At 40.0% G+C, this 26466-nt stretch overlaps 3 protein-coding genes across 4 annotated transcripts in view; 1 reads left to right on the forward strand and 2 right to left on the reverse strand.

Moving 5' to 3' along the window:
- The window catches only part of LOC131348160 (E3 ubiquitin-protein ligase RNF43), a 103074-nt gene extending 89855 nt beyond the window's left edge, over window positions 1-13219 (reverse strand). The window contains exon 1 of one of the 2 annotated variants that reach the window (XM_058382842.1): window positions 11269-13219. In XM_058382842.1, coding sequence (XP_058238825.1) covers window positions 11269-11484 — 216 coding nt within the window. In that variant the 5' untranslated portion in view covers window positions 11485-13219. The remainder of the gene's footprint in view (window positions 1-11268) is intronic. The other variant, XM_058382841.1, reaches the window with a different exon arrangement.
- Window positions 13220-19233: 6014 nt separating this feature from the next.
- Window positions 19234-20127, reverse strand: hsf5 (heat shock transcription factor family member 5). The gene is made up of 2 exons (XM_058383825.1): window positions 20035-20127; window positions 19234-19703 (listed from the first exon to the last, which is right to left on the reverse strand). The coding sequence occupies exon 2, from the start codon at window positions 19699-19701 to the stop codon at window positions 19234-19236; it is 468 nt and encodes a 155-aa protein (XP_058239808.1). The 5' UTR covers window positions 19702-19703; window positions 20035-20127.
- A 2000-nt stretch (window positions 20128-22127) lies between these two features.
- Window positions 22128-26283, forward strand: supt4h1 (SPT4 homolog, DSIF elongation factor subunit). The gene is made up of 5 exons (XM_058382484.1): window positions 22128-22318; window positions 24702-24808; window positions 24886-24941; window positions 25021-25074; window positions 25869-26283. Exons 1-5 carry the CDS (start codon window positions 22250-22252, stop codon window positions 25934-25936), a joined length of 354 nt encoding a protein of 117 aa, XP_058238467.1. The 5' UTR covers window positions 22128-22249; the 3' UTR covers window positions 25937-26283.
- The last annotated feature ends 183 nt before the right edge of the window (window positions 26284-26466 follow it).

Below are 26466 nucleotides of genomic sequence, written 5' to 3' on the forward strand. Positions count from 1 at the left end.
TAATCATTTTTAATTTATATAACAAGCGTGTGTATAGACATTTGATTTGAGCAACAGGACCTGCTGGAACTGGTGTCAGAGACAGAAAATGGATCAGATTCGAGAATTCAGCTGATTTATTGTTGTATAAAGAGCTTTAATACGCACAATATTGTTATTATTATTATTAGTAGTAGTAGTAGTAGTAGTATTGGCAGCAAAAATTCTGATATATATTTATTAAATTTATTTAATACATTTATTTAATTAAAATTAATTTATTTAATTTATTTAATTAAATATGTATTTAATATTATATATTAAAGAATGGTTTATAGTCTGATGAGCCATCGATTAAAAAAAAAAAAACATTTTGTGAAATCTTAAATATATTAAAAATGTTGAAGAATGCCATGAAGTGGCAGAAATTTTAAAATAAACAGCTGTCCAAAAAAAATTAAGGTCTTTATTAAATAAAGTCTCTCTTGAAAGAAGAATTAAATCATGTGAAGGGAATTAAAATGGATAATTTGCTGTTTCATGTGTTCAATTCCTCTGTTAGGTCAGAGGATATAGAGTAGAAGCATATTCCTGATGTACGGTGTGAAAGTTGCCAGATCTCTGTGATTAAAAGTAGCCCAACTGATAAGTAGCATTGTAAGATACGTCACAGGAAATTCCGTGGGAAAAGGACATACTTGGCAACACTGCTTGTATGTAAAGCTCTGAGGAAGGTGCACGATTTTAATGTACGACTAGTTTGGCCCAAATTGTAGGACAAGAACATATAATCAGCACAATTCTCCCTTTTTTCCTGAGATTCTCTCTTAAATACAGATGTATGAGGATGATAGCTTGCCGGGATAGTGCTTATATGTATACAGATGTTTGCATTATCATAAACATCATGGATTCATTCAGTCAATCATGTGACAGAGGAAATCACGAGACGGAGGAATCACAAGACAGAAGACAGACGTCTGTGAGCACTAGCCAAGCGTTCATGTTTAGCAGAAATGGGGGCTGTGTTTTCTGTAGTATTGTTGTTAGTTTCACTTGATTAAGTTACACAGAACCTGAGTGAAAAATGTTCACTTTACAGGTAGAATATAATGAGTTTAAACAAATTTAGAACAATTGGTTGTTAGGAGTAAATATCGCATTAATAAAGTCCATGACTTTGTGCTATCGTCAGAGGATCCGGGATTTGAGTCCTGATGATAACATCAGCCAGCTGTGACTGGGAGCACATATATCTGCTCCTAGCCAATCACAGCTCACGTATGCGGAAGAGGGCAAACAGCGCTTTGTTTGAGGCAGCATAAGTAGCAGATGGTATTCATGTCAGTTGGAAGAAGCACATATCCTACAAGGTATCTTATGGAGAACAGGTTAGTGGGTGGCAACTGGCAGGAGACCAAACACTGGCAAGAAAAACAAATATCTAACGTTCTTAATAGACTAATAAAAGGCCCACATAAATCACTCCAAACCACCACATCAGCGAAGACACACCCTTTAGCTGGCGGCTCATCTTTATTTTTGGTTGTCATATGGATTTGAGACCTACAGCCGCTCCGTTTTACTGTGCGGTGTCTGAAAGGGACGTGTGATTTATGAATCACGGATCCGCCCTGGTGTTCGGAACTACATGTTTGAAATGACGTAATCACGGCTGATACGCGATGAGGCTTTTTAACTTTTTGATAACGGAGACCATTTGCTCCGACATGTTCGAGCTAACAGGTTCCTGGGGGGGATAAATGATTGTTGGAAAATTTGTATCAGTGAATCGTTTATAGTAATATAATTCCACTCAAAATATGATCTGGATCCCGGAACTTTACCTACGTCCTGATACAAACATCTTTAAAAATGAATTGGTTTGTGGTAATGGCAGTCTTTTATTAATCGCCACACATACAATACAGCATATCACAGCTGAGGACGTTGAGGGTCAGAGCGCATGGGCAGCTATGGTACAGCATCTCTGGAGCAGGGAGGGTTAAGGGCCTTGTTCAGTTGAACCCCCATCCTCAACCCAGAGCCTTAACCACTTCAGCCACCACTGCCCATTAATATCCCGTTCTCCCCAAAGCACACATAACCATACTGACGGTATAGTTTATTCTTTTTTGTCCCTTTTTTATTTCTAAAAAACACCTAAATCACACCTCAACAGGTGTCATCGAGTTCAGAATGACTTCAGCAGCCAGGACTTTGACAAAATGCTTCTTCAACCATGAACCATGACTCATCCAAAGTCCTATAAATATTCCATTCTTATTTAGCTTTCTTGTTGTGTCATGCATCTAACTGTCCCAATTTACTTTTCATGTGGAGCCAAACACTGACGCCTCTGCCCTCCACTTCCTCACGCCGGGCGGGAACATGTAATTCCCCTATAATGCCAGACAGCTTTTAAGTGGAGTTAACTGTGATTATTCATATCGAATGCCTAACAGTACAAGCATTCAGTTTCTTTGAATAATAGACTTGGTACCTCAAAAAAAAAAAAAAAAACACACACACACACACAAAAACACCATACTCACAAAAATTCAGTCACGTGCTAATAGGTTTTCACTACTAAACTAGCGTTTACATGTGTGGTGTTTATAAAGGAAGGTGTATGAAATGTGCTTTTGGTACATGAGGTGCTGGTGAGAATAACCAGACTGGGATTAGGGTTTGAGGATCTAGATCCATGATGTCTTTTAGCCGAAGTAGGAAATATTCCAGCAGCGGCTCTCAAAGACGTGACGTCAAAGAGTGTAATTCGAATCACAGGTTACTGTTAATTCACTTATTCTAATGGGTTTTTATAGTAACAGCTAATTCACAGGGATTTATATAGTGAAATTATAATGATAATAATAATAATAATAACAACAAAAACAATTATTTGCCAAACAAATAATTGTTTTTGTATAACAAATAAACAATTATTACTTGGAAAATAATAAAAATAATAATAATAATATATTATTATTATTATTATTATTATTATTATTATTATTATTATAAAAAACAATTATGAAATTTAGAAATATAAAATAATAATAATAATAACAATAATAATATATTATTATTATTATTATTATTATTATTATTATGCTACAATGGATTAATAATAAGCATTTTTTTAAAATCTGTTGTCACTTAACAAAGAAAAAACACATAATTGTTGATACAGTGACTTTTCCTGTGTGAAGATTTTTATGCAACGTTTATGGAAGGAGTCTCCAGTATCAGCACCTACAGTAACAGTAAACAGTTTTCCGAAATTTTGTTCTTGTTTTGACTTCAAGACGGAGAGAACAAAAAAAAACAGGCTGGTGATGGAATGACTTTCTATCTGCTTACTGTACATCTGTTAATATCTGCCTTTCTATTGGGGTCACTGGGTCACATGACTGTAAAAGATAAAAGATGGCGGTGGATTCATGGCTTGGTCAGTGTGCGGGGCAAAAATTGAAAGCTATTTGACTGATACCTTGAATAATTTAGGTATTACTGAACTTGTTTAGTGTTATTAATACTGCAAAAACATGATTTAATTTCCAACTGATCATTGGAAAAGAAAAATTGATCATTAATAACCTGATCGTTATAATCCAAGGTTCTTTATAAGTGCTAATAGGAACATGTTTATTCCACAACATGAAATGGGAAAAAATAGATAGATAGATAGATAGATAGATAGATAGATAGATAGATAGATAGATAGATAGATACTTTATTGATCCTGAAGGAAATTCCAATATATATGGTATCAGGGACAATGCATGCTGAGACAGGATGTACCGGACACTTCAGGGTGATTAAAGCACCACTGAGTGGACCATTGACTATTTTACTTTACTTTACTTTTTAGTTTTCTTTCATACTTAAATGAACTGGTCAGCAATTCTGCTTAGTGGCTTTGGTGTTTTTGTCTAAATTTATGTTACTGCACTGAGTATTGAAGCTTAATTTAGCTACAATTTGCAAAAAGTAGCTACTCATGGCAATGTGGGAAATTCAGTCATTTAAACAGCTTTCTAAAATCCTTCATAGTCCCTTTTGTAGTTCTTGAAAATTGGTCCAAATAATAGCAAAATCTAGGATAAAGAAAAACGAGCCTCTTTTAAGCAGTCTTCCGGATTTCTTTTACGTGTGCTGTGCTAAATCTAAACAGATCACTGAAAGGTCGATTCATTTTGGGCAGGAATTTTGTTCGAATAATATTGAAGAGCGCTTAAAGTCCACACAGGAGCCGAACAAATACGAGTCTTGAATACAGCACATGTTTCAATTGCTAGCGTGATGTTTAGGCATGAATACCATATGCTGTTAGCTGGCTTAGGAAAATAATAAAACAAAACACATGCACTGATTCTGTTGGTGGTTTGGTTTCTGGATTGTTTTCTGGATTAAATGACGCTATTGGGACTCAAAATGAACCGTCCCACTGATCCACTGGCGAGCTCTGATTATTATTAGATCCAATGCCAAGCCTATGCTAATGACTAGTCAGTGCTTGTTGTGGGAAGCCAAGTTATCATTTAGTGCCTGTTTGTTTTGAGGTCTGAGCTTTGCTCCACCTGGGCAGGGTGACGCTGATAGGCAGGTAACAGATGGCCAGCTTCCCGTCGTCCCTATGGGAACAGGTGTGGATCTGCCCTGTGCTCTGTGCTGTACAGCGTATTGTTCGTTCACCATTATTTCAGTATTAGCCTTCGCTGTTTGATATTCCACAAAGCTGCAATGTGAACCATTTTAACAAATCGGATCTGACAAATCATTCAAGTCATATGACTTACAGCGAGCTGAAACGATCTCAGACGAGCTTCCGTGGCTCTTTTGATGAACCACGGCGTTCACATGATCCTACAAACGTGATCATTTTGGTCGAAATAATGAAAGCCGATCTTTAACCCATGGCATAACATCCTAAACCAAAAGGGCTCAGAAAACGGTTTAATAAATTGGAAGGCGGATTGAAATGGAAATACGTGGCACTGTAATGTGTAGTTTGGAAAACAAGCATTGTGGCAAAAATGAACCAGAGATGGAAATCGGGGCAAACTTATGGAAGGTGGTTTGACTAAATGACACATTAGAGGTGGGAGATGCATCCATCCATCCATCCATCCATCCATTTTCTGTACTGCTTATACTACACAGGGTTATGGGGAACCTGGAGTCTATCCCAGGTGGGGGACACCCTGGATCACAGTGCACAATCATACACAAACTCTCATGCTATAAACACAATATACCCCGATCAGGCATAACAATATGATCACTGACAGGTGACGTGAATAACACTGATTATCTCCTCATCAAGGCACCTGTTAGTGGGTGGGATATATTAGGCAGCAAGTCAACATTTTGTTCTCAAAGTTGATGTTAGAAGCAGGAAAAATGGGCAAGTGTAAGGATTTGAGCGAGTTTGACAAAAGTCCAAATTGTGATGGCTAGACCACTGGATCAGAGCATCTCCAAAACTGCAGCTCTTGTGGGGTGTTCCCGGTCTGCAGTGGTCAGTATCTAGCAAAAGAGGTCTGAGGAAGGAACAGTGGTGAACCGGTGACAGGGTCATGGGCGGTCAAGGCTCACTGATGCACGTGGAGAGCGAAGGCTGGCCTGTGTGATCCGATCCAACAGACGAGCTACTGTTGTAGCAATTAATGCTGGCTCTGATAGAAAGCTGTCAGAATACACGGTGCATGATGGGTCAGGGCTGTTTTGGCAGCAAAAGGGGGACCAACACAATATTAAGGTAAGTGGTCATAATGTTATGCCTGATCGGTGTAGAAACGTCAATCAGCCTACAACGCACATCTTTGTACTGGTGGAACAAACTGGAATACCCTCAGGTGTAAAATAATATAGCATAAAATAATTCTCATCACCACCTTGTGTATTTTAACATTTTAAGCTACAATACAATACCCTAATCTTGATATATACAATATTTTTACAAGCAAGTAAGTACTGATGAAAAACGTTTAATTAGGCTGAGAGTTAGATGATTTTTATTTTTCTATCTTCCCAAAGCAACTGGATTTATTCTGAAAAATCGATTTTGACTTAAACTTAATCTGAAATCGGACTAACCATCCCTGCAATATCTCACAAGAAATTAAGATATTGCTACCTTTTCATATTTTCCAGCTCTATTACACACACACTCGAGCACACACAAACAATTCGGGTTCAAGGAGAAGGCCAGCAATAATGCTTTTCCCATACCAAAGTACTAACAGTCTTCACCAGGGACTACAGGTCTGACAGGAAGGAACCTGACATCAACAAGCGCGTGTGTGTGTGTGTGTAAGAGAGAGAGAGAGAGAGAGAGAGATTTGGCTTGTATAAAGATGTGCATGAAGTGCTTGCTATTTATGAGTCTGGACCCAGGTCCAGTATTTTGTTTAGCTGCTTTTCAAGTGTACAGAATCACGTTGTGAGCACGCTGTTGTGTATATCACCGAGTGACACGGTTCATGGAAACCTTCTTGGAGGCTGTTTTCCAAAAACCTCCAGCAGGACGTGTTGTGTAACATCTCCAACGACAGACGAGGTATCTCTCCGTCTCTCTAATGACTAAACAAGAGACAAGAGGCTACCTTAAAAGCTTTGCCATGTTTCCCCCTGTCCATACTGCAACACACGACCCTGTTTCCGTCACTCAAAAGCAGATAGCTTTCGCATGCTCGTTCCTGTGATGCTGAGGGTCCCTCGGCGTGTGTAACCATGCCCAAAACCCCAAGACGAGCACACAGGACGGAAGAAGGACGGATGCAGGAATCTGCGGTATGCGGCTTGTCCGTTTAAGGTATTCGACCGGGTTGGACGCTGGATAAACAGCTCTCTCGCTCTCTCTCTTGGACTTATGGGTGAGCGACTGTTAGACATCCTGAGGTCTGGGACATGTTTTGAAATAGATGGGGTAACTATAAAAAAGGAGGGTAATTATTACCTGTTAACTTGTGTTATAAAAATCTAAGGTGGTCCATGCTTCAGTTGTACAAACACCCAAATGCATCACGATGAAGGGTCCAAGCACCAGATGTGAGAGGAATAAGACTTGAGAGATCTTTTTAATTAAAGATTATTGCATATGCTGGTATGTTTGATAACAGAAAAGCGTTCAACATGAAAACCTCGGCAGGCCCTGAGCGACAGGGAGGGGCAGAGAGGCTGTTAGGCCTGTTATCAGTTTCCAAGGGGGGAAATACAGACAGGAAGCTCATCTGAATCAAGGGAGGGGAGCACTATCGGAAGTGTCGAGTAAACACAGCTCTCCTTTTTAATCATCCAGACTCACGGTTTTTAACTTGAGATGCTTTCATCTTGCCTTTGCCCTGACGCATCCAATATCCCAACCTCCCCCGAGTGGAGAGAACGCCGTATGTCGTCCAGAGAGAGACAGCGAGGGAGAGAGAGAGAGAAATGGAAACTATAATCAGACAATCAAACTAAACTTTGGGCAGCCACAGTGTTGAAAGGGAAGGCTAAGTTGCCAAGATTTACAGTGCAAATTAAAGTATCTGAGAATAGCTCTCCTGCTTTTAACAAAGCTAAGAATCGCTAGTGCTGAAGAAGAAAAAAACAAAAAAAACAACTGCCCCTAGATTAGTCCACATGAGCACACCTAATTATCCCAATACAAAAGACCTCTGTGACCTCTGTGTCCTACAAAAACAAGATCCCCGGCAGTAAAAGAAGGGTTAAAAAATAATCCAAAAGAAACTTTCATGAGAAAGTGAGCCTTTTTTGAATGACTTGGCTTCTTTTAATTGGGCCAAGAGTGGGATTAACTTCAAAAGGTGCGGTGGGCAAAACCTCAAATTTGCCCTCTTATCATCCCCCCCTTCACCGCCCATGCTTAACCAACAGCTGCCTTTCCCCTCAAGTTCAAAGCTGTCCCAGAATGCACTGCGATGGCCCTGCTTCACTATAGTGGGACGGATGTGGAGCCTGCCAAGGCATCTGGCCTTTTCAAAGGTATGGGCGCAGGACCAAAGAGCCCGAGATACTGATATTGGATGAGGAGAGGGGGCACGGCGAGAGCCATAATCCCTCTGCAAAGCACTTGGCAGAGTGGCTGATATCTCGAAAATGACCTTAACGTAGTGCATGGAAGGAATGAGTGGAGCATGAGTTATGGCATAAAGAAGTTATTGTTGACTCTACAATACTCAGGCTCACGTTGCCAGTACATCTATATCACGGATGCCTGAACGTTGAGGTTTTAATAACCACTTTTTTGTTTATCTGCTGGTTGTTGTGGTAGTTTTGCTCTTGTGATGCTCTCAGTAGCCGAAACAGTGAACAGATGGAGCGTCAAAGAATCCGTTGAAAAATCTGTACTTTGATTCCGAGATCTAAAAAAGTTCCTTGAAGAAATTCCACAGCAGAACAAAAAGCTCACATTGTAACTGTTTAAATAATATCCCAACCACCTGATCTTCCCTGTTTCCATACTCTCTCTCGCTCTCTTTCTTTCTCTTTTCATTTCCTTTCTTCTTGTGAGTTTGGAATCCACACTTTCTAGAAATTCTTGCTTGTTTCTACAAGCTACTAGCACAAAATAATTGCTATAAAATTACAAAGTATGTTATGGCTGGCGGATTCGATCTGACACGATTTCCCTTTAAGCCTAATCCCAGAGTAATAAGTTTTGTTTTGTTTTTTGCATGTTTTGATCCAAAAGTTGGCAAACAAATTGTTGTATCTGGTTCTGAAAACTGCACAACAGGATGGTATATAATGACAAAGCGACCAGCCAGACGGGCGACGTCATACAGCGTGTATCGTTTTAGCACAGTGAAATTCTTTCTTCGCATATCCCATCCTTGGAGGTTGGGGTCAGAGCGCAGGGTCAGCCATGATACAGCGCCCCTGGAGCAGAGAGGGTTAAGGGCCTTGCTCAAGGGCCCAACAGTGGTAACTTTGCGGTGCTGGGGCTTGAACCCCCGATCTTCTGGTCAACGACCCGGAGCCTTAACCACTTTGCACTGTTTAGATGTTTTTGATTTGCTGATCATTTCACTCTGACTCATTTCACACAAACGTGCATTAAAACAGGTCGAGAAACTGTGCACTCCACCATCGTGACATAAATAAATAAATAAATCAAGAGCCCACTGGATAAGCTTCTCAGATCTCTGGGGGTCTCCAGCCTCCACTTTGAGAAGAACCTAATACACTCTTACAAATAAAGTTCCCGAAACAGTTCTTTGGTTTTATAAAGGACCATAAACATCCATGGGACGTTTCCTTTGCACAAAAAGTGGAAAAGGGTTCTGTCGACTATAGAATTTTCTTTATGGCTGTAAGAAATAATTGACTGAAAAGTTCTTTGGGGAACCAAAAATGGCTCTTCTATGGCATAACTGCAAAAACCCCCATTTTGGTTCTTCCGGGCATCTTTATTTGGAAGAGTGTAGACTATCTGTAAGTACAGCACAGTTACTAATAAAAGCTCAGCCTGATTAACGTGTGGAAACTAAACAAAATAGAGAAACGTCCTGGAGGGATACGCTGACGATAGCATTAGGTCTTTTCAATCTTTGCAACAATTAAAAAACGAAAATGGACTATTAATAATTAAAGTACACAATACTGTACACGATCTAATTCCATTCAAAACCAGAAGCTGTCCAGAGCTGCACCACCCCCAACTAAATGAAACGCTTCCATTATCATCGTATCCAATCTTTTTTTTTCTTCTTCTTCTTTTTTTTCCCCCCTCCCTCAATCACACCATTATCCACTGGCTAAACGGAGGGGAATCTGTGTCCCTGAGAGACGAACTGAAGCCTAGAATAACATCTTAAGGGTGATCGTGATGGAATCGCGCTTAAGCAGATCAAAGCCGGACTTAGATGTGTAATTACTGGTGGTTATGAAAACTGGCTGTCATCTTCTGCTACGGATGATCATGTAGAATTCAGAGTAGCCTGAGGACAGTAAGGCAGCAGACACGCCTAAAAAACTTTGAACGAGTGAGCTAGAAAAACAGAGATAAAAAGAGAGCGTGTGTGTGTGTGAGAGAGAGAGATGGAGAGAGAGAGAGACACAAAGACCCTGATGCTCGGGAGAAAGTGATTTGTTCTGCTTGATAGCGTTAAATATGATCATGTCTGAAATACAACGAAATACCGCTAACACATGACAAAAATATCGCACAATGTATCGCTGTAGTAAAAGCTGCGGGGCTACGGTGGCTGTGTGGAAGAGTAGGAATGATGTATTCCTTTCTTCTCCCTGCCTCCATCCCCTCGAGGAAAGCAACATAAAGCCGGAGCGCCCCTGCAACACGGACCTGTTGCGACAGGCCGGCACAGCAACAAAGAGAATCTCGCGCAGTACAACACACTCTTTGTGTAGCGAGAGTATCTTACTTATGAGTGGGTTATCCTTACACACATCCCCATTTATACACAAGCCAACGGTTTCGCTTAATAAATAGCAGCGGGTTTGCCACAGGTAAAGATTTTGAGACAAAAAGACAGCAGCCTGCTATTGCGCTTGTAACTGAATCTAAATAAAGGTGATTCACTCTATTCACAAACTGAATGCAATTTCCTAATTGATGGGATAAATGCGTCTGGATTTCAAAATTCCCACTCATATTCGTAGCCCAGATACTCTTTTACAGAGTGAGAAGGGGTGGGAAAGCTTATCCTATGTGCACAGGCCCAAGCATTTAAAAGTCTACAAATCTCTCACCTCCACCAAACCCTGGATGGAGCAGCTGGCACGGAGAGATAAAGACACGGCTTCACACTAGAGCTCTTGTCAACAAGACATTCAGAACATTAAAAAAAATAATTCTTGTTGTGATACATATGTCATCGGTTCTTTGGCTTGATGGATTCAACACCTCGTGTTCATGGTTAACAAGGAAATTGACATAATTAAAAGAGCTGGCCCAAGATCGAAAAGTGTGTAGAGGATGATTGTGGTTTAGGATATGGCACCTCGTTCACCTGCTCCATGAGATTCTGCCAACACATGGAGCACTGAATGGGGCTTAGACAGCGATCTTGTCCAAACAAGATCACTCTGAGTGATGTTGCAGCACAACATGTCAGGCAGGCTGATGCCTGCGATTGACGGCTCTGATTTCCCTCTGTGGGAGCTGCAACATCAGCATGAAGTCACTTTTTTTTTAATACATCACGAGCGCCAAAGTTGAGGGAAAGTTCAGAATTCCAGAAGAAATATGATGCATGACACAATAACTTTTGCTTGTACGAAATATCTGGATGCCTTCATCTCTTCTCCACCTACCTGCATGAGTTTACCATCAGCGAATCCGCTGCTGCTTCCCGCAAACACCCCTTCCAGGGTGTAGGGACTGACCGTGGCTTTAGGGTTGAGCAGCGTGACCTTGATGAGGGCGCGGGTCGCTGCCACCTCCAGGCCCGCATGGCCCAGCGCCACCTGCAGGGCAGCCGTGAAGAGCCACGGCCAGAGCCCGGCCAGGCGCTGTGCGGCGAGCCTCATTGGCCCAGCTGCAGATTCGGGGCCCAGGCAGGCATAATGCACTGTTCACAACCACTGGTATGCCGAGAAAATTTCCAGGGTCCGTCTGGGTGTGTCGACACGGCCGAACTTGAGATGCGACTCTATTTCCCTGAACTTCTGAAGAATTTCAATTATCACGAGAAGTCTGCTTCGGATTGGAGACATGTGCATGGGAAAGGCAAATCCTTAAGTAATGACAGCTCTACACAAGATCTCAGGTTATCACTGTTTAAAAAATGAATAAAATGTGACATCACTTTACAGTGGCACATAAATGCTAATTAACTGGCCATTAATTAATGCTGGCTATCCTGTGTCAGTTGCAGAGCATGAGCAACACCGCATGAAGACTCTGACTGGAAGCAGGACGTGTGCATGGAACGTGTGCAACTTTTCCAGACATACGAATACCCTTCAAGCTTCTTGCTCAGTTCAGGGAAAGCAGGCACCGGATTTGTATCTTTCACAACCAGAAACGTTTGTATCTCTCCGTCCTACTCGCGCACTCATAGATCTCCATCAGATGGTGTTACATTTCGGCGGTTATGCATTCCCTCAGAAATCAACAGGTGGCCTGATCATAACTCGGTTATCCGAAGCCGACAAATCTCCAAGCTGCGTCATGCAAACGGGGACGCAAAACGTGAACCTGAACGCGTGACTTCCCTTCTGGCTTTACGCGCCCCGTTACACCGCCGGTTCCGTACCGCTGAAAGATCTAATATTCGGACACTGTGTATCAGACTTTTTCACTTTGACAAAGCGAAGGTTTAGTCCTGGTGAAGGTGGTGTAAAAAAATAAATAAATAAAAAAAAAATAAGAAAAAAGGTGAATGAATCGCTGTCCGTAATCAGGTGCGATTTCTACAAGACGATCCGAGCAGTCGGTCCTCAGAACGATCCCCGGCCGTCATATTAAACCTGTTCACAGATTCAACCTCTCTCCAAAAAAAAAAAAAACCCCACAAAATTCCCCGGTTGGAAGTTCAGCGTACAAATCCGAGATCCTTTTCCAAGCCGTGTGTCGCAGAGGAAAGTCTCCGTAAACACGCGGTCGGAAAGTTGTTCAATGGTAAAGCGCGTGCGAGGCGTGTGGACACGGCTGCGGGGTGCGTGAAAAGAAGTGTAAAAAAGTGTGTGTAGAAGCGAGCCCGAGTCTCCCTCCCTGGGGATCTCATGGAGCAAGTCTACCTGTTACTCACTGACTGTGTCTGCGTGGTGTGTGTGTGTGTGTGTGCGCGCGCGCGCGTATGCGTGTGTGTGTGTGTGAGAGAGAGATAGAGTGAGAGAGAGAGAGAAAGAGAGAGTGAGGGTGGAGCAGAAGCCATACTCCACCACAGCACTCACAGACGCGCGGCGCCCTTTAGCGGTCACACTGAGACACAGCCGATTTCTAATGAATATTGCCTATTGATAATATCTGGGATTAATTTTATAATATCAAATCTAACCGAATGAGCTGATAGGGATAAAAGAATAATGGCATTGTTCATATTATCGCCCTTATCCAGAGCGACAATTTACAATTTATATCGTTTTTAATTAAACAAGGGAGCATATGAGGATAAAGGGCCTTGCTCAGGGGCCCAGGACCTGGGATTCAAACTCAATCAATAGCCCTTAATACCTTAACCACTAAGCTAGCACATCCCTGCACACATATGTAGAGTAGATTAAATGTAGCTATAAACGGACAAAAAAGTATAACGTTTATTTATACAAATAAAGGATGAATGATATGAGATTCTCAGAGGAACATTTCAGGACATGCTTTTATTGGAAAATAACGTATAACAGCATGCCGCATTTATGCTTTATTCCTTACAGGATGAATTGTTAGCTTTGGATGTGATTGGTGACCAGGAAAGTAACTAAGGGAAAGTTAAAAACGATCACACCAGTCCAAATTTCATTTAATGCTTAGATGTTATATAGAAATACATTGAGGAGGCATAACATTATGACCACCTGCGTTGGTTCCCCCCCCTTTCCTGACCCAACGAGGCATGGACTCCACTAGATCCCTGATGGTGTGCTGTGGTATCTGGCACTAAGATGTTAGCAGCAAGTCCCCTAACCCTCCATGGGCCCCACCTCACAATGTACAGGACGTAAAGGATACTTAGAGGATATAAAGGATACTTTTGATAGATACTGACCACTGCAGACCGGGAACACCCCACAAGAACTGCAGTTTTGGAGATGCTCTGATCCAGTGGTCTAGCCGTCACAATTCGGCCCTTCGTCAAACTCGCTCGAATCCTTACGCTTGTCCATTTTTCCTGCTTCTAACATCAACTTTGAGGATAAAATGTTGACTTGCTGCCTAATATATCCCACCCACTAACAGGTGCCATGATGAGGAGATCATCAGATAATCACTTCACCTGTCAGTGCTTATAATGTTATGCCTGAGCAGTGTGTCCCTTTGTCTTATTATGACTTTTCAAATCAGACATGGGTCAATTTGTTTCCTTTACACTTTATTTTACACCCTCACATTTTTCCGGGCACAGATATAGTTGCTTTTGCCATTAATAATTATTGTGTTTATTTACCTTTGACTAATTCAGCTACTGCAGCGTTTGTGCAAAATACATCTGTAAATCATGTCATGTTACTTCTTATCTGATGTAAGTGCACAGAGGTCTATTCACACTCAGACTACTTTAACTCCTAATAGCTGTTTTGCCTTGTCCAAATAAGAGTGAAATGCAGTACAGCCCATGTTTGGTTCACTTAGAACAGAGTAAAAACTGTGAAAGAGTCCCAATAAACATACATATGAACCACCAAGACAGGAAAAAAATGAGAAACTGAGCAATAAAGCTTGTAATATTATTACAGCCTTGTCTTTTGGCACTTGTTTTTATCACTACTGGCTTCTTTAACAGCTCTGTGTTTGGATTATATTGCACCCCATTTCTAGGTCACTTTGTACAAACGTGTCTGCCAAGTGAATAAATAAAAATCTAAACCACCGCTCTTCTTCAGAGAAAAACAAAATGTGTATATTGTTAGTGGCTGTTCTTTCTGGTCTTGTGGCCAGTACGTCTGAGATATTTATCTATCAATATAGTAATATACCTTTGGAGAAGAAGACCTGAATGCTTCAGGAATGGAAAATGATCCGCTATGTGTTGGTACCAGTAACTCTGCTTCACGTCAAGCTGCAGCACACCTCTCTGCTGTTAATTATTCCTAACGAACCTGTACATGCTCTGGCAAAACATGTATTGCGAGTTGTACTTCTCATTTGCTGTTAAGCTTCTTGAATGAAATTCAATCACTGTGCATTCCACTCACTAAGCTGGACAGTTGAATACATCTGTAACTCAGTAATATAGCATTTATTACACACTGGCATTAGATCAAGAAATATCCACAAATGTGAACTACATCATTTAGTCATATTTACTGCAAAGCCTGCTTTCCTGTTACACCTTGCATATACAGTATCTCAAATGTTGTCCATTTAAAGCCCCTTTGTAACATCTGACGCGGCGCTGCATAAAGCTTTATACTTGTTTACCATCATCAGTCAGCAAATAATACTGAGGCAAACCTGTGCATATTCAATACAGTACTGCATTCATTTTTGTTTCAGATTTATTGTTGAATATTAGCAAATAACTTATTTCCATTACCTCGCCACATGAGGGGATAAAACAATACACCAAAATCAATTACTTTGCTGAATAAATCGTTTAATACGATTTTCACATTACTGTGCATTGTTTAATACATACACCTTTAAGATAAGGTTAGAATTTATTACTAAGCCAAATTTGCATTAACATATTGCTTGTCAAAGTTGCTGAATCCGAATTTAAATTCATACAAATAGTGCATTGTATTTAAAATAACACATTGTCTTTAAGGAAAATAAATTATTCAGAAAATACTAAAGATGGCTTTAAAAATTGAAAAAACCTCTTATATCTGCACATCAAACCCTGTATAACAAACTGAACTAATTCTAATCTAAACTCTAACTGGAAGTTGTTGTGTTCAAACTGAATCTGATTATTCTCTACTCGTGTTTTGTTCTAAATAACTCTTCAGGAACTGGAAGAAAGGCACTCCTTCAACATTTGGCTCCTAAAACTGTCTTCCCAGGTGACTTCTCATTGGTGGACAGACTGATGGAATCAGTTCTCTGAATAAGTAAAAAACACACACACGCTAATACTTAGCAGTATACAACATAAACTCAAACCTATCACCTCATAAACTGCTGTTTGTTTTGGTGTCACACTGGTCACACTATGACATTTGGATACCACTTACAGAGAAGTGTTGTCTATCCTACTATAGTCTGTATACACCGATCAGGCATAACATTATGACCACCTCCCGAATATTGTGTTGGTCCCCCTTTTGCTGCCAAATCATGCACTGTGTATTCTGACACCTTTCTATCAGAACCAGCATTAACTTCTTCAGCAATTTGAGCAACAGTAGCTCGTCTGTTGGATCGGATCACACGGGCCAGCCTTCACTCCCCACGTGCATCAATGAGCCTTGGCCGCCCATGACCCTGTCACTGGTTCACCACTGTTCCTTCCTTGGGCCACTTTTGATAGATACTGACCACTACAGACCGGGAACACCCCACAAGAGCTGCAGTTTTGGAGATGCTCTGATCCAGTCGTCTAGCCATCACAATTTGGCCCTTCGTCAAACTCGCTCAAATCCTTACGCCTGCCCATTTTTCCTGCTTCTAACATCAACTTTGAGGACAAAATGTTCACCTGCTGCCTAATATATCCCACCCACTAACAGGTGCCATGAGGTGTTATTCACTTTACCTGTCGGTGATCATAATGTTATGCCTGATAGGTGTATTTCTCATGGCTTGTTAAAAGAGGAAAGCAGTGACTAAAAACATTGACAAACTTGTAGCTGTGTTCAGTCTTGCTTTGTTCATGTTAAACCAGGTGCAAAGAACAGGATTAATCTTAGAGGTTGCTTAGTGAATAGTATAGATTAACAACACTTTACCAGCTGAGTGGTTACACATAATGATTGCAGACATTTTATGGTTAGATTATGGTTTTCGTATGGATTTGTTTTCATTTAAAATGATATATTAGGACCTGGAGCATCACCTGCTTTCCCTGGAGAATCCTTCTGACCAGTGAAATAGAGATGGCTGGAGTTGCCCTGGACAACAAGTGGTAAAATTGTGTGTTAAATTACACATTAAGGTTTTACTTTTATATCTAATCTGACCTTAAACCTTCTTCCATACAGTGTCCTGGCTCATGAAACCTTTCCTGGGATCTGGATCATCATCTGCTCGCCAGTTTGGATTCTGGCCAGTGAAGTGGGGCCGGAGGACTGAGTAATCCTGGACAATAAGTGATAAAATTCTGTTAAGGTTTTGCTTTTACATTCCTGTCAAACCTTATTGTAGCTACCCAGCTTAAAATAACTACACTGACAATTCCTTCTGATTAGTATGTAAGCTAAAAAAAGAAATTTCTCAGCTCTCACGGGATAATAGCCATAATGAGCGTAGGAGTATGGCGTGTTTGAACTCAAGGAGCCTGGGATACACCACTTATACACTGCAACAAAACAGACGCAAACAGACACTGTTACCAACATCTCACTAATACATTATTTTGGAAAAATATTACAATACAGGTTCTAGTGTCCATCTACTTGACTGAAGGACAAGGTGAAATATCAGGTTTTCAAATCATTTTAATGAATTTTGAAATAGATTATGTAAGGCCTGAATCATGTACTGGTTGGCTGAATTAAGGTTCCATTAAATTACCAGAATCAACTGAAGGGATCAAAATAAAATCGGGATAAAATAATTGAATAATTTAATTTAATTTAATAATTTATTTTTATTTCAAGTTATTTATTCTTTCCCCTCTCCTTTCTCTGTTTATCTTCTTTTGTAAAGCTGCTTTGAGACAATGTACATTGTAAAAGGCGCTATACAAATAAAATTGAATTGAATGGAACTGAAATCATGTGCATAAAGCATCACAAATATCGCTTTAAATATTCTATATGAAACAACATATATGAAGGATTTTAAACAAAACCAAAAGCAATGCCAAGGCATTAATCACTAGCATTTTGTTAAAAAGCCGTTTATGCAAGGCATTATGGGATCATGGTAAGAAAATGGTAAGATATTTGTTACTATAATATTTTTAGAGGCTAGACTTGAATCTGGCAAGCACAAGTGCACACACATTGTCTGTTATCTTAATTTATATTTTATAAAAATCTATATTTGGGACAAAATGTGGATGGATAAAGTGTTACTCATGCAGGTGAGACAACGGCACTGAAATTGTAAAAGAAGGGGTCCCCAAACTATGGCCCGTGGGCAGAATGCGGCCCGCCCCCACATCCGGACCGGCCCTTTGAACAATGCCAGAGACATAATTTGAAAATTTAATGTTAAATATATATTTTGCTTATAATCATGTCTGTATTTGATGATAAAAGTTGGCTGTCAAACTAAAATTTCCATAAATTCATCTACCGACAGAACGGTATATTCAACATAACATACCATCATAAACAAACAGATGATTTCAACATCACTGAATATGAATAAATGTCATTAAGATGCTCTTTTAATAGGCTATATATCTCTTGAAAAGTAATGATCATTTGTCTGTACGGTGCATAACAGAATAATAAACTATTCTAGCATTAGGAGGCATAAATACATTTAGAATCATAATAAAATCTCCACAATAATACTAGTAGTCACTCTGGCCCACGTAATTTTCCTGTTAAAAAAAGGAAAAATTATGTGGCCCTCATGGAAAAAAAAAGTTTGGGGACCCCTATTGTAAAACAATGGACTGGGCTACATCCCAAATTGCATGCAGGCCTACATCAAAAATAATGCCCAATAATACTGTATTAGCTACAGCAGCATGCAACTGGGATGTGTAATGAAACTATTCATCACCTGGTGGAAAAAATCTATACTGTGAGTAATGAGGCATGAAGGAGCCTGAATTCCCAGCAGGCACTGCCCATTGTGAGCCCAGCTGCACTGGGTAGGATGGATATGCACGTGGAAAATCCATCTGGAAATGATGGAACTCAGAGCCTGGTTCACCACGACCTGTCACAAATGCTTGGGAGACTTTGGGTGTCATGTGCAGCTCATATGCATCTGATAACAGATTGAGACAAATCAAACGTTAATGAAAGCAAAGTATAAATGATGACCAAGACAACAATGTTAGCTAGTTGGCACTTTACAAGCAAGACGACTTCCTCTTTCTCATTCTCTTACTTTGTTTTCTCTACAAATTCGTACACATTCTTACAGGACCTGATCTAAAATGTTTCACAAGAAGCGGTGAAAAGGTCCAAGAGGTCTGGATTTGCATATGCTCAGAAATTTCTACAAATTCCAAACATTTATTCGATTTAAGACTGACTTTCTCTATTTCCGATTGTTAAAGCTACCTCATCTGCTACAGTAATGGGGAGTGTTGTCACAATGCTGACAGACCCCTGGTTCGATCCTGAGCTCACATTACTATCAGCGTGTGGATTGCTAATAAACTTTTGCTAATAAACAGCACATAGGTGTCAATGTATTTGTGATTGGCTGACAATCAGAGTACCCAGCTTTCTTGTGATCCACTTTGAAATTGACCAGGATGAAGTAGTTATCGAAGAGGAATGAATGCATGAATTAATGAACAAGTTGTAGTTTGTTCTGCCCATCTACTGACCCACCACTGAAGAGTCTTTCTCAGGTGAATTCGGCATCAGTCTTGATGACTGGCTGGGTTCTTGTAGCCCAGCGTCAAACCTGGCCCTGTTGGCAGGCGTGAGTCGCTTTAGGTTGACCAGAAGCTCTGGTTTAGCCTTTTTGAAGTTCGGGTTGTGGTAGTAGTGCAGGAGGAATGACCTATTTGAGATGCCAAGGTGCATTTTTCTGAAGCCGTACAGGTTTAGCTGGCGAAGGAAGCTGTTGAAGTCTGTCGTTTTGAAGTACCTGTCCATCTGCCTGTTGGCCGTAGCTGGCCATAGCACTTGAGCTTCGAAGAGCCACTGAAAGATAAGTATTCCTTCCCCGGCAGCGTCCCAGCAGATAGAGGGAACGTAAGGATCGTGCACCAAATGCCACAACTTGCTGGGGAAGTTGTTGGGGTTGATGGGGAGGAACTTTAATGCTTCACTGAATTCCATATCTGATAAATCATTTGTAAGCAACAGGCAGGAGATTAGGGTTAGTGAACTATAGTTGTTTATACATGGATTGTGACAGTTGCTCTCTAGTGCTAACTAGTAAGCAGGATATGGCTATTTAACACATTCATTCATCTTTATTAGCAACTGCAAAACATTATTAATAACAAGTCAAAAACAGAACAAAACGCTAGCAATAACAAGCTAGCAAACAGTCGTAGAGTTAAAAACAATAATAAAATAATAATTTCTATATGAATAATGAATTTCTATATGAATTAGATGATCTAGCGTGGATTATTTCTGTAATATGACTAAATTATAACCTTATACCTGATATATTTTTATGGAGAAGATCTCCGCTTTCACCGCTGCTCCAGAACCGTTTAGACTGTTCGGGAACCGTTGGGCACGCGCAGGCCTCGTGAGCTATACATTCAAACGCAGACAAGTGGACGCGCGCGAGCCCAGATCCACGCGCTATCTATCTATCTATCTATCTATCTATCTATCTATCTATCTATCTATCTATCTATCTATCTATCTATCTATCTATCTATCTATCTATCATAAATAACTATTGTTATATTTATATTTAAAGGAAATGACAACGCACCAAAATAACCCAAGATCATGCAGAGCTTTAATAGCTCGAATGAAACAAAATGCAAATAATCTGTAAACAAATTCTGTTAATGCTTTGGCTAAATAACATTAAGAAATCAGTATTTGGTGGAATAACCGTGGTCAAGGGGTCACTTTTCAGTTTGCTAATAAAGAATTACATAACACACTAAAGCTAAAGAAATGATGGGAACACTTTGGATCTTGATAAGCCAAATATAAGTTGAAAATCCTTACTTGTATACGTTAGAAATGGATTATTAATTAATTATATACAATAGAATCCATCTGATCAGAAACATGCACATCAGTATCCTGCTGGAGGTCATTTAATAGGGCTGTGGCAGTACTCCTCATAATAATAATAATAATAATAATAATAATAATAATAATAATAATAATAAAAAAGAGCAGATTTCTGTGCATGTTTCTGATCAGATGGTTTCTGGAGAAATTCATGAATATTCAATAAGCATGTGCATGGATCTGACCAGAGTAAAACAAGCGATTTCATTCAGTCACAAAGTGAAAGTCCTGCTGCTAGTGTGGATTGTAGTGTGCATTCTGTGTGGGATTTCAGACAAAGGCCATAAAAAAAATTAATCATCACAGTGTAACTCCAAGTCAATTATCAATCTGTCCAGTTAGGATCCATAATTGATTGTGAATCAGTTTCACCTGCTTTTGGTGCAAGTGACAGCAGGTACACCAGAGAGGCAACCACTACACACAACCAACCCCACAAAAAGCGAATGGTTTCGTAGGCCATGGCCACAGACAACTGATCACTTCTCATTCTCTCAGACTGATTTGTCTCTAGATTTGTGTTTGGTTTTTGGTTCTTGTCATTACTTGTAGCATGAGGCAGTAACTGCAACCCAGTCAGGTTGCACAGGTAGTCCAGGTTCCTCCAGGAGAGCACACACGTGCTGTCACAAGGAAGTTTGGTGTGTCTCCCAACACAGTTTCAAGAGCATGGAAGAAATACCGGGAGAACTGTACAGGGCCGGAGAACTGAGAACAACTCAGGAACAGAACTGCTATCTGCTCTTTTTTTATGAGGAGGAACAGGAGGAGTACTGCCACAGCCCTATTAAATGACCTCCAGCAGGATACTGATGTGCATGTTTCTGATCAGATGGTTTCTACTGACCATGGTCACATCATACATTAAACAATGTATATAAGTAAGGCTTTTCAACTTGTATATTTGGTTTATCAAGATCCAAAGTTCCCATCATTTCTTTAGCAGTGTGTTTTTATGTGTTATGCATTCTTTATTAGCAAACTGAAAAGTGACCCTTTGACCACGTCTCTTTTTAATATAAATAATTAGAATTTTGTTTTTGTTTTTTGTTTTTTTGTTGTTTTTTTAATTTTTTTTTAAATATAAGGGTCCAATATATGCACACTAATAAGCCTATTATTGTTTACTTTTTGGAGTAGTATTTATGTGACATGGGCAAAAATGGGCAGGCGTACGGATTTGAGCGAATTTGACCAGGGCCAAATTGTGTCTGCAGTGGTCAGTATCTATCAAAACTATCCTTTAAGTCTTGTAGGTTGCGCGGTGGGGCCCATGGAGGTTGGTGCCAGACACCACAGCACACTTTCAGGGATCAATGGAGTCCATGCTTCGATGCTGTTTTGGCAGCAAAAGGTGGACCAACACAATATTAGACAGGAGGTCATAATGTTATGCCTGATCGGTTTGTTCTAAACTCCAGATCAGTAGGTGGAGGTAATGCATCTTAAGCTGATCTGCAGACCGCCGTGAAAACACTGGAATAAAGCCCACCGTCGCAGGTTAATGACGTCAGTACATTCACCGGACAAGCTAATAGAGCAAATTGAGCTTATGATAGCAAGAGATTATTAAACTTTCTAGAGTTTATCAAATTAAAATAGAAAATAAAAAGTCGTCATGTCGTTGGAAACTGTGCCAAAGGATCTCCGTCATCTGCGGGCTTGTCTGCTGTGTTCTCTTGTCAAGGTAGGCTTTGTGTCGCTAGTGCACTGTTTACACAGAGTTAGCTTAGCGGCTAAGTGAGAGAAAATCTGAGATAAAAAAAGGCGTTTGCTCGAAGTATTTTTCATAACGCGTTATTTCTGTTATATTACAACGGTATATTTACTTATATTAATGTCTCTTAGCTAGTTTTCCTCAAAGTATAAACAGTTTCTTTCTTTATATTAGCTAACCAGGTAGCATCTTGTGCTAATACGGGTACGACAGAAACCATGTTTTCTTATTCCAAACATTTACAAGCGACTCAGAAACACAAAACATAAACAACAACAACAACAATCGTCTACTCGTGAGCTGTTATTTATTATTATTTTGTTTATTTCTAATTGCTACGATTTTACCTTTCTTAGTCACCTTGAATTTAATAATTCAATAGTTCAAATAAAATAAATCTGCTTAAAAAATTTAATAGCCAAGGTTTCATTCATTGGCAAGACTAATAATGTGCCAAAAAAACCCTTAACTTATATATAAACAACACATGTCCAAGAAAGAAAGAAAGAAAACAATGTGATTACTGCATATTGACTTGTTTTATTTATTTATTGTTGTTTACTTGAAAACAAACCCGCTCATCAATCCTACATGCTTTAATACTTTTTTTTTATAGACGTTTTATTCTGAATATGGTGTACAGATACCAGAAGTACACAGGGTCTCATCATATACACCGATTAGCCATAAAATCGTGACCACCTGCCTAATATTGTGTTGGTCCTCCTTTTTGCTGACAAAACAGCCCTGACCCATCGAGGCATGGACTCCTCTAGATCCCTGAAGGTGTGCTGTGGTATCTGGCACCAAGATGTTAGCAGCAGATCCTTTAAGTTCTGTAAGGTGCGAGGTGGGGCCTCCATGAATCTCACTTGTTTGCCCAGCACGTCCCACAGATGCTGGATTGAACTGAGATCTGGGGAATTTGGAGGCGAATGAAACACCTCAAACTTGTTGTGCTCATCAAACCATTCCTGAACCATTTCTCACTTTGTGGTATGGTGCATTTTCCTGCTGAAAGAGGCCACAGCCATCAGGGAATACCGTATCCATGGAAGGGTGTACATGGTCTGCAACAATGCTTAGGTAGGTGGTACGTGTCAAAGTAACAGCCACATGGATGGCAAGACTCAAGGTTTCCCAGCAGAACATTGCTCAAAGCATGACACTGCTGGCGCTGGCTTTCCTTCTTCCCGTAGTGCATCCTGGAGCCATGTGTTCCCCAGGTAAGCGACTGTTCTGTGGCTATGCAGGCCCATATGCAACAAACCACGATGCACTATGTATTTTGACACCTTTCTGTCAGAACCAGCATTAACTTCTTCAGCAATTTGATCAACAGTAGCTCGTCTGTTGGATCGGATCACACGGGCCAGCCTTCACTCCCCACGTGCATCAATGAGCCTTGGCCGTCCATGACCCCAGCCCCGGTTCACCACTGTTCCTTTCTTGGACCACTTTTGATAGATACTGACCACTGCAGACCGGGAACACCCCACAACAGCTGCAGTTTTGGAGATGCTCTGATCCAGTCGTCTAGCCATCACAATTCGGCCCTTTGTCAAACTTGCTCAAATCCTTACACTTGCTCATTTTTCCTGCTTCTAACATCAACTTTGAGGACAAAATGTTCACTTGCTGCCTAATATATCACACCCACTAACAGATGCCATGATGAGGAGATCAGTGTTATTCACTTCATGCGTGTATTTCGTCAGGGATTTTTGAGTAAATCTCAACATCAACCCACATCAAGAGCTAATCAATGAAAACAAATATTTCTCGAAATTTATTGTGTAGGTGAACCTGATGACGTGAATAAATTATTTCTATATTTTCTCACTATGAGTCAATATATTGTGCAAAATGTTGGTATAGGACCACCATGCTTAACTTTCGCATGCATCAGTCTACGAACAATAAATGTTGGAACAGCTGAACCACTAGCAGTCTTCCAATGATGTCTAAAGACTTACTTCTTTCTAAAGAACTTCAACTAACACATAAAATGTAGCACTGTGCTTTTCTCATTATATCGCCTGAGTTTTTAGACTGACAGACTTATTCTTAGTCTGTAAACCAGTATCAGGACATAATAATTGATGGGGAATTCAAAGCATTTCAGTTCTGTTCACTTGCTTATCTGGGGCATCTGCCAAATCATATAAATGTAAATAACAGCACTGAATATCTTTCTGTAATGTTTAAAACGTATTATGATGTTTATTCTTCCAATAATAAAGTCTTTGAGGTGAATTCTTATGTTTAGAATAAAAGTTTAAAGTCCTGAGTTAATGGGTGTAGGAGTAACACATGATCTGGTTACACTTTTTCCTTTCTGCTTTCTCTACAGACTATTGACCAGTTCGAGTATGACGGCTGTGATAACTGTGAGTCCTACCTGCAAATGAAAGGGAACCGGGAGATGGTTTACGAATGCACAAGCTCCTCATTTGATGGGTATGCTGCATTTCTTTTCCTAAAGAGTAGACAATTTTGAAATGAAGATAAATCTGATGCTTACTGTCTCCTGACAGCATCATCGCAATGATGAGTCCTGAAGACAGCTGGGTGGCTAAATGGCAGAGAATAGGTAATATTTATATACTACACTATCACTCGTCAGTTTATATTATTGATGAAGTTTACAGATCTGTTATTTTCTTTCACAGGAAATTTCAAGGCAGGTGTCTATGCTGTAACCGTAACTGGAAGATTACCTCCAGGTTGGTTATGGAATTATTTTTAAGACCTGTGAGTTTGTGCGAGTGAGTGTGAGTGTGTAAGTACTCCAGTGTCCACTAGGGGGCAAGCAAGGGCTAACATCCTGACTTGCTACTGTGAATATTGTGCTTATGAGAATCAGATAAACGCTGGATTTCCCAAATTATGTGTACTTCACTGTATAGACTCATTAATTACTTAGGAAATGAACGATATGTGGTTCCACGCTGGTCTGTTTTTGTAGGGACATCAGCTCTACATTTCCATACCGCTAAACATAACTCTGAACAAAACGAACTATGACTGGTCGCGTTACATGTCGGTCAGACACCCTCTTGGGCCGTTCTTGACCAATGTGGAGTGACAGATGTGAGATAAAAATAGTCATTTTCAGTTTGCTGATTCTATTCACTTTCATTTGTGTATTTCTGTTACCAGTTATTAATTGTCACATCACAAAGCAGCGTCATAGAAATCCTATCATGAAGCTAAAACAAGGACAACTCCCTGCTTAAAAAGTGCTGCTCATCATCATCTGGGGGATGCCAGATCCTGAGAATATAAATCATTAAACTCTTCTAGAACTGTATTTCTGATTAGAGAAACAGATTTTATGTTTAAGCCTAGTGTGATTATCCTCTGATGAAAGGATGACGAAATAATATATAAAACAAATTACTAAACAATATACATTTCAGTAGCTTAAAATGACTTTCAGGATAGTACACTGATAGTAATGGACATTTTTTTCCCCATGTTAAACTGTGAGACATTTGTTTTATAATGTGTTTATTAGGAGTGGTGCGAGAACTAAAGAGCAGAGGAGTCATCTACAGGTCCAGAGACACGGCAGTGAAGACGTAAGACATGAGACACGGACACTCGCCTCCCGGAAAAGTTCCACAGCTAAACGCTACACTGTTGATATGGTCACCTGTCTGAAGAAGCCAGTCACAGCCTGTTCTGTCTCACCTCTGATGTAAGAATAAATAGCTAAAAAGCCCTCGAGGACTGGACTGGTGAACTCTGTTAGCTTTCATGGAATATTCTTCTGCTTCATTTATGTCTGGAATCTTGCGTTTCTTTTGTCTATGAGAAGTCTTACTTTCTCATTATTGTATATTTACCTTGTTTGATTGCAAGAGCACCGCAGCAGTGACTTTATTGGTGGATCATGACGATTACATTTGAATAAAACCTTTTTACAAAAATCTTGATGGATTAATGAGTCTGTCGTGCAAACTGACTGCGATCTTAGAGGCTTACGTCATGTTAAAACTATTCAATTCCATTTATTTTGTATAGCGCCTTTTACAATGAACACTGTCTCAAAGCAGCTTTCCAGAAGAAGAGAAACGGAGAAAGGGGAGGGGAAAACTAAATAACTAGAAATA

This window comes from Hemibagrus wyckioides, linkage group LG28 (genome assembly GCF_019097595.1).
Source record: "Hemibagrus wyckioides isolate EC202008001 linkage group LG28, SWU_Hwy_1.0, whole genome shotgun sequence".
NCBI classification, from domain to species: Eukaryota; Metazoa; Chordata; class Actinopteri; order Siluriformes; family Bagridae; genus Hemibagrus; species Hemibagrus wyckioides.